The sequence below is a fragment of the Taurulus bubalis genome, assembly GCF_910589615.1.
Source record: "Taurulus bubalis genome assembly, chromosome: 7".
Classification (NCBI taxonomy): Eukaryota; Metazoa; Chordata; class Actinopteri; order Perciformes; family Cottidae; genus Taurulus; species Taurulus bubalis.
The window spans coordinates 7,772,526-7,781,704 of NC_136595.1; the positions used below are offsets into that span (position 1 = coordinate 7,772,526).

General features: G+C 41.3%; 1 protein-coding gene across 1 annotated transcript; it reads left to right on the forward strand.

Moving 5' to 3' along the window:
* The first annotated feature begins 288 nt into the window (after positions 1-288).
* On the forward strand, positions 289-6,886 carry LOC306738702 (NAD-dependent protein deacylase sirtuin-5A, mitochondrial-like). The gene is made up of 9 exons (XM_079220592.1): positions 289-356; positions 1,027-1,130; positions 1,261-1,394; positions 2,254-2,483; positions 3,133-3,216; positions 4,274-4,327; positions 4,444-4,567; positions 5,263-5,378; positions 5,495-6,886. The coding sequence occupies exons 2-9, from the start codon at positions 1,040-1,042 to the stop codon at positions 5,565-5,567; spliced, it is 906 nt and encodes a 301-aa protein (XP_079076718.1). The 5' UTR covers positions 289-356; positions 1,027-1,039; the 3' UTR covers positions 5,568-6,886.
* The last annotated feature ends 2,293 nt before the right edge of the window (positions 6,887-9,179 follow it).

Consider the following 9,179-nt stretch of genomic DNA (forward strand, 5'->3'; position numbering starts at 1 on the left):
TTACAAAAAAAAGAGTGCTTTTTCCACCACTTGTGACGATGGATATAAACAAATAAAACAGCCCATCAAACAAATCCAAAGTGTGGTTGTGTAGTTTGTTGTTATGAACAAAAAAGTTAAAAAGAGCAATAATCTGGCTTTCCTAACCACAGTAATACAGCACTCCATGAATACGCATAAAGTAAACACAAATACCGTTGTAGTACAACTGCGCCCCCTGCTGGTCACATCTAGATGTTGGCCGGTTGTTTTTTACCTCGCTGTTCCTCCTCATTGGCTCACTGTCCACAGCGACCAGCAGCTGTGAGACATGAACACGGCTGACTTCCTGCTTCCTTCAGAGGTCCAGGCTTCAGGTAACGTCACCTCTTTAGTGACCGGTAGAGAACCACAGACCTAGAAATACCCCACAACTACACACACACACGTCCGTGGGCGCGTTTTGGTCTCACAACGTGATGGGACGCTGGTGAAGCCGTTGTTGTTGTTGTTGTTTGCTAGCTCACTTGTTATGAGCTAGCTAGCTAACCACAGACTCAGTCAGGGCCAACGACGACCAATAGAAGCATGAACACCATCGTAATATGACTGTTTTACTAAATTAATCACACAGTATTACATTGCTTATGTCGTCATTAACGACTACAATGAAGTCGCCAGTGAACACGGTCGCTAAACGAACCGAAACACGGGCTAGCTCGAGCTTGTTTACGTTTACTCGCGTGACCATTAAGACACATTTTCACATTAGGCTGTACAACCAACACGTTTATTTTCTCAAGTTTTCCATTTTTTTTGGGGGGGGTTCATCCAAATAAAGATGACAGCCGGAAGTGACCTTTCAAATTAAAGGCGTCACTCGCAAATACACGCTCGTTTTGGTAGAACCTGACTTGTAATTAATTGAAGCAAAATAGCTTTGTGTGCAAATGGCTCAATTTTAAGTTAAAAAAAGAAGAAGCAGTGATGAGAGGCATACAACTGAATTGTTACCATTGTGATGAATGTCATATTTTTCTTCCCAAGTCGCTGAAACCCAATGATTGTGCGGCAGCTCCCCTGTAGAGGCTTCATCCACTCTCACCTGAAAGGACTGCAGAGCAGCCACGACATGGCCAGACCCAGCTCAGGTAGTCTTCATGCTTTACAGTCACTGCTGCCGTAGTTTCCTTATCCCGATGATCACATATTATATTAGTCATACACAAGTTCCCGGGTCTTCATTATTGTCATTTTGTGTGTGTAAATGTTTATTTGCAGACCTGGCAGCACTCCGGGAGATCTTCTCCAAGGCCAAGAATATAGCCATTGTCACCGGAGCGGGGGTCAGTGCCGAGAGCGGAGTCCCCACCTTCAGAGGAGCAGGAGGCTACTGGAGGAAATGGCAAGCACAGGTATGCAGGCATCGTGTCATATTGTTGAACTGTAATGTATTACACTGAGAGGTGTTTCTGATACTTAGCTCTCCCTCGTTCATTTAATTAGGGTTGACACCTCTGACAGTATAATGCAATTAAAACGGTTTCAACAAGATTGGAACACTTTAACCTTGGACTGTTGTTTTAGACTGATTAGTTTAAGCTAAGTGGACCAAATAAACTGGCAACTGAGTGTATTCTACAGTGTTTTCATTTTAAGTTTCTGCCGCTTATCTGGGGCAGAGTCATGCTGGCAGCAAGCTAAGCAAAGTCCCTCTCCCACGCAACATGCTCCAGCAATCCTGGAGGATCCCAAGGCGTTCGTTCCTAAGCCAGATGAGATGAATGATATATGATCTCTCCAGCCTATTCTAGGTTTAATGTGGGGTCTCCGATCCTAGTCCTACTACTAGGAAACCCTGGGGGGGGGTAATTTAATTTAAACAAATATGTGACAAACCAATGCTTTCATTCTTAGTGCAGCTGACAGCACACGTAAGCATATGACACAGTTTCAGTCAATCAATCTATCACTCTTTACTGTGTGAAAAAGCATATTAAAAGAGGCATGAAGCTGGAAGAGTCTGTTCATGCATCCCAGTAACTCCGAAGAACTTCCATGAAAATTTTACTTTGGCCAAAAATAGCGATGCTTGAAACAGTCCTGTGCAGACAAGTTTGTTCGCTTCTTCTATGAACAATGTTGGAGTTTATTTAGCTTCAGTTTACGACAACAAAAAGGAGCTTCATGCGAAAAATGTCATGGGGAACTTTTCAAACAGCACGGTTTTCTTTGTCAGTATTCATGGCCATTTCTCACATTTTCATCTTTCAGAAACTCGCCACCCCAGAGGCCTTCTCCAGGAATCCCTCGCGTGTTTGGGAGTTTTACCATCACCGCCGCGAGGTTATGCTCACAAAAGATCCCAACCCGGCTCACCAGGCCATCGCAGAGTGTGAGGAGCGACTGAGCAAACAGGGACGGACGGTCACAGTCATCACTCAAAATATCGACGAGCTCCACCGCCGCGCCGGATCCAAAAACATCCTGGAAATCCACGGCAAGTAGAACACTCTGAACACCAGCATGGATCTAGTAATCTACTCTTAACTATTCTAAGGCTCAACAAAGACAAATAAAGTACGTTTTCAAGCAAAAATGCCAAACTTTCACTCTCTCCAGCTTCTACATGTTGAAAAGTTGCTACTCTTCCTTGTTGGTCAGACAGAACTGGACATTTGATGGCGTCACCTTGGACGTCAGGAAACTGTGATGGGCACTTATGACTATATTTAGACATTTTATAGGCCCTAATAATTGGTAAGAGAGTAATTATATGAATTATGTCCTTCCATCTGCACACTTTATTACTTTTACTACTGATTGATCCAATTTTAAATAGTTGATTAATTGGTTCGTCTATAACATGTCCTATAAAGGAATATATAGGACATGTTATATATAATATATATTATATATAGAATATATATAGGAATAAATATAATTATGATTAATAAATAAATAAATAAATAAATATATATATATAATGTACATCTCCAGACTGGAGAAACTGGGACATGTCATTTTGGCAGTAATTGGCATTTTTATTTGCTATGTTCAATAAAACAATGAATCAAGTGTTGGAATAGTTCTTTAAAAAATGTATTTGTTTCAGCCCTAATCTATTATCTCTGGTTCTGTTCATCCAGGAAGTCTGTTTAAAACACGCTGTATGAGCTGTGGTCATGAAGCGGACAATTACAAGAGCCCCATCTGTGCCGCTCTGGAGGGCAAAGGGTAAGAGCTTCATGTGGGTGGATCGGACTGCTTCACCTCGACAATGTGTCGTCACGGCCAAATGATGGAAGCACATGCGAGGAATTAACTAAAAGAAAGGGATTTTAATCAACAAAGGTTAATTTGAACAACTGTAACAAAAATGCCGAAGCTCACAAAGAACACATGCTGCGTAAACTAATGCAAAAATGAACTGTGCCGCAATGACGACAAAAGATGTTTTAAGCGTACACACAAACGACACACAGCAACAACACAACATACAATAGGAATGTGTGAGAAGAGATATTGATCATATTCGTTTGGGCACAAAATGCCAGAGAAAAAAAAAAAAAAGCCAGTTTCAGTGTGTCAGATGGCGGCAGCGAGATGACACCCGATGACGCAGTGACGAGCAAAATGTGTGACCAAACTGAAATGTCACCCCGTCACTGATCTGACATTTGTTTTGTGAATAGCTGAAATGTTTCACTAATCAATTTCGTCTCCGCTGTGGACGAAATGACGGACATCCTGTGCTAAAATTAAACACGAGTATCAGAATCATTTATGTTAAAACTGATCTGACCAGACTGTTAACAGCAATTCTGATTACATCTTCAGTCATATATGAATGAATGAAGATATAAATTGTATAAATGTCTCACTGCCTTAAAGCTAAATCAAAACATTTAGTGGAATACGCACATTCATAGCCAAAGTATCACTACGGTTTATTTTTAACGATAATGTTTTCGGTAGTATATTTGAGGTTGTAGTGTTTTTGTAACATATGTTTGTACTTCATTTATTTCTCTTTTTATTATTAATTAATCATATTGAAGACGGATGTAAAGCTGGCAATGTTAAAAAAAAGCTATTAAATTATCAGCCACATATTACTAAAAATGGTTTAGATTCTATTTGAAGGGTGCAATGTTAAAGGAACATATACATCAGATAGGTACTCTGTGCCATTATGTATGGATTAATAAGAAATATACTAGTATTTGGTGTATTATGGTGTGATTGTCCACTTTAGTGTCGCCTAACGTCTTTGACCAAACTGCCTCCTCAGAGCTCCGGACCCGGACACAGATGATGCCCAGATCCCTGATCAGCAGCTGCCCAGGTGAGTCACGCACGCTCATGTTCTCTTTTAGTGCACTGCTCCTTTCAATTGAGCTTATTTGTTTTGACAAAGTGTGTGTGTGTGTCTGTACGTGTGTCTGTCTGTATGTGTTTCAGGTGTGAGCATAAAGGTTGTCATGGTCTCCTGAGACCAGCTGTGGTTTGGTTTGGAGAGAACCTGGACTCAGACATCCTCACCCGCGCAGAGAAAGTGTTGGACAGCTGTGACCTCTGCCTGGTGGTGCGTGCGTGTGTGCGTGTGCGTGTGTGTGTGTGTGTGTGTGTGTGTGTGTGTGTGTGTGTGTGTGTGTGTGTGTGTGTGTGTGTGTGTGTGTGTGTGTGTGTGTGTGTGCGCGCAGTTTCACAACAAAATCATAAAGTACAAAAATACTACTGCCAAATTCACTAATGAAGTGGCCATTTTTTTCCATCCTGATATTTCTCACAAAACATGAAAGGTTCCATGGTATTTAGAGGATGTTAAATTTAGTACCATATAAAAATAAAGAATGTTGCATTCACCGCATCACTATCGTACTAAACAAATACATAAATCATGTACTATTACGATAGACATATTCTCTTTTAAAGCTTTCTAAAAGTAAAGCATCTTTAAAATAATCACCTGTACTTTTACCTTCACTCATTGGTCATCCTTTTTTTTTTTTGTGCTGTTAAATATCAGAATACAAATATTTGCCAGGTTTTTGGGTGCACAACAGTCACATTAAACATAGAAAGAGAAGAACAAAGTATGTACATTCAGTATGTTCAGAGTCTTAAATGTAAAAAAGGAAAATTGAAAAAACAAGTATGTCAAATATAGCTGTTTAAAGATGAATGGTTGCTTAATATTTAACACGAATATATGCAATAAGATTGGCATTAAGTTAATTTTCATTTATTTACATTTTCTATTAAAATCTCCCTCTGCAGGTCGGCACTTCATCCATCGTGTATCCAGCAGCCATGTTTGCTCCTCAGGTGGCAGCCAGAGGCGTCCCCGTGGCCGAATTCAACATGGAAAACACACCGGCCACCATGCGCTTCAAGTACGTGTCATCTTACTGTCACACACTCGGTACGGTGTGCGACATTTCATCATCACGAGTGTGTGTGTGTCGCATTTTACAGCACAGACAACATTTCTGTTCTCTTTGTGATTCAGGTTCCACTTCCACGGCCCCTGTGGGACCACGTTGCCCCCCGCGCTGGGACGCCACGAGACCGAACCGGCATGAGGCCGGACATCCGCCGCACGCAGACCAGACTCTCACGCTGGAGGACTTCATTGGGGCGAATACACCAAATAATGGGTTGAATGTAATGAACAGTTTGGCAATGGGGTTTATGAAAATTAAGATTTTAATGATTTAATTTCTCTGAAGAACATTGACTATGTAGCATGTAGCAGCTATAATCAAAATCCCACCAGTGCTGTGTACTGACTGCTGCGAACACCACATTTTAAAGTTGTGACACTTGTCCATAAGCCATTGCAAAATGATCAGCTGTGCTCTTTATAACATGTATTGCTGAAAAAGACAGGGCCACAATTACATAGCATTGACTATGGATAAAGTACGATCACATATAGGCCGACTTTATCACTCCTCTTGCATTGAGTGAAAACTGATTGTCCGCCGCTAGGGGGCAGTGTTTAGCTACTGCTGTGGAAGCTACTGCTCCAGATGGGAGAGGAAAAAAGACTCCTTCCAAAGGATCTCTGGGCTCTGCCTGGGATCTGTGCTGTAAGTGTGTGTTTGAATTCAGTGTTATGGGAATTTATGGGCCGTCATGAATACTGTGTATGATGCCTTCCAGTAGCCATGAGTAAGCTCTATAGTTAAACCAGGGAAACCAGTGACTGTGCATTCCCGCAGCCAGCCAGCCAGTCAGGAGGAGATGAGGGATTTGTTACGTTTATATTAAGGCTCGGGGATGATTGAAGTGTATGATATGTGTGTGTGAAATGAATAAATGTATCCTTGTATGAGCTGAAGAGTGTCCCTGCAGAGCGTCCTCAGGATCCGTGCAGGCGTGTATCTAGAATAAATAGAATAATTGGAATGAACAGTCTGAATCAGAAAGGATCAACCTTTAATACTGCAGCGCGTGGTGGGGATGACGGTATAGTGTGTATTGATGTACTCCGCTATATGCTCTCTTGCAGGCGTTTTTCTCTGCTTTGGCTAAATGTGGGATTGAGCTTGACACTTTAATGCTCAACCAAATCCCCCTTTTCATTGTCTCAACATCAACACACTGCGCATGCCAAGTCCAGAACTGTGTTCCTGTGCATCATGGTGCTGTCCTTCACAACAGCAAAGGACCACTGTTACTATCAGGACTATAAGGAAAGACTGGGAAGCATCTCACCTCAATCGGACAAAATATAAATTGTCATTTAGTAAAAGAAAAGAAAAAGGACAAAAATAAACAAAATTGATGTGATGATCTGCATGTATTTTCAGTGCCACAACAACCAAAACATGACCAGCAGGACCAGTGGTGGACTAAGTCATCGGATCTTTTACTTAAGTGCCAATTCAAGTACATGTCCTGCAACTGTTACCATCATAGTACGCTTAAGAGTACGGAAGTCTGCATAGGGAGGAGGTTGCGATGGATGTATGGATGGGTCAACAAAACATCTAACGCAGGAGATGCTGTTCATTTAAAGTTTACTCATGACAGTCAAATGTTTTTTTGTGTTTTTTTTTTAAGCAAAGATGTGAACCTTTCCTTTAACAATGCCTTTTAATTATGTTAAAGCTCCATTTGAAACATGACAGGGAGTTGATGAGGGGTGCGTAATATATCTGACAGGGCTGTGGGTGCATGTTGTGTTACAGCTGTTGTGTCTGTGCATCAGCACTGCTCTATGGCTTCTCTCACATAGACCATGTTGGGCTTTGGCTAAAGATGGTATTGTTCCTGACACATCCCTCCTCCCAGACTTCCATCATCTCAGCACAAACACACTCTGTGTACAGGCCGACTCTGTAAACGCTCTTTTGCAGGAGTGGCGAATGTCAGCAGAGGCTATTAATATTTGGCTAATCTGATGGAGATGTTCATATATGCAACAAGAAATCCCACCGTCTCATTTTTTTCTTTTCTCCGTCCTCTAAGTTCTCTCATTCACCTTTTTGCAGAGCTGTTTTCCCTCTCCGCTCTCATCTGTACATCTGCCATGTGTGCAATGTTTGAGACGCCTCCATCACCTGCTCATTAGAGAGGGGATGACGGTCCCCCATGAATCCGCTCCAAAAATAACAGAGCCAATTTCCCGCCTGTTAGGCGGCGATTTCACACCAATCTGAGTTGGACTGCCAGATAGGCCTGTCGGAGAGCGAGAGGCTACATGGGAGAGACAGAAAGAAGGTGGAGAAGAAAAGCAAAGGGGGAATGTAGGTCAGAGTGTAATTGATCGAAAAATTCTTCTATCCTATAAACAGGATAAGAAGCCTATTCACGTGCAATTGGAGCCATTTTGGGAGATTGTTTACATTGTGAAGGAAAAGCTCCCTGTGTGTAACCTGTAAAAAAACACATTGTAATTTTCACACACAAGCTAACCAGCGTCTGGCTGTAGCTTTATATTTATTGTTCAGACATGAGTATGGTGTCAATCTTCTCATTTAACGTATTAATTAATCAAAATGTCAGAATCTTTCCTCCATTTATTTAGTTTATAGTGTGAGAATTTAGTGAATGTCCCAAACTAAATGTGTGAGGTGTCCCAACAGCAAAGTTGTACTCTATCATGTACTCTGCTATAACAGAGTATAGTGAAAATAAGCTCCACCCTCACAAGACACGACGTTACCTAAAACAAATGCATCAGTAATAAAAGATCTATATCCATTCCTGTGTATGTTTGTATCCCTTGGTTTGAACTGAAAACGCAACATTCTGAATCATTGTTTCCCGTCGTGACATTGCACAAAGAGCCTGTTTACAATGGTTTGTTCAAATAACCATTTATAATTTCATCACATCAAAAAGTTGTCAAAGCCGTGAGAACCAGTTTCCAGCCACACTTTCATAAAGTCTCTGACAATACAAAGAAAGAAAGAGATGAGACAATACTTGTTCTCAATGAGACCCCTCTTTATATAGGATAAATTGAGCTTATCAATCTAATTATACTTTATTTATGTAACCATTACGGTTACCCACCACCACCACCACCAGCAGCAGCTTTATGAGCTGTTCGCCCACATGTGACCTCTAACGGACAGGGGCTGGTGTTTGCCCGTCTGGCTCGATGACCTGGAAGATGGCAGCAGTGTAGCTGATTTCCAAGAAGTTTGTCAGCTTTATTTTGTGCAAACATTTGAAAATATTTCTTGTGTATTTGTTCACAATTATCACCTCAGGTTGCGTGTTTGACTTTCTGTATTTCTGTAGCCAATAGGGTCGTTAAAAAGAGAGAAAATAAGATGCAAAGTCACGGTGGGTCATGAATAAAGTCGGTATATATAGAGTCTATTTCAAAAGCAAAAGCATTTTTTTGTCCGTTTTTTTATGAATGTAGACGTTCACTTTCCCAATAAACCCAAAGACGTGGCTGCTGCCAACACCACGGGTTCCCTCGTGGACCAACTTGATTAAATGTACAGTAGTGAGTGCGTGCGTGTGAATAATTTGTCTCCCTACAACTTCTCGTTCAGCTGACAGAAATTCCAATTAGAGAATCTTTCCCCCCGTCCTCTCGAACTGGAGCATCATATTTTATTCATTCGTTTGGCAAACTGTGAAAGTGAATTAACTTTGATTCCACAGACGGCCATCCACCAACATACCTGCAACTCTCAGCGCCATGGATTTTTAATTGACACTCCAGA

Excerpts from the sequence above, each read along its gene's own strand:
- LOC306738702 (XM_079220592.1), top strand. The coding sequence starts at position 1,040 with ATGATTGTGCGGCAGCTCCCCTGTAGAGGCTTCATCCACTCTCACCTG. Across the intron at positions 1,131-1,260 it reads CATGGCCAGACCCAGCTCAG|ACCTGGCAGCACTCCGGGAG; the intron begins GTAGTCTTCATG and ends GTTTATTTGCAG. Across the intron at positions 3,217-4,273 it reads GCCGCTCTGGAGGGCAAAGG|AGCTCCGGACCCGGACACAG; the intron begins GTAAGAGCTTCA and ends CTGCCTCCTCAG.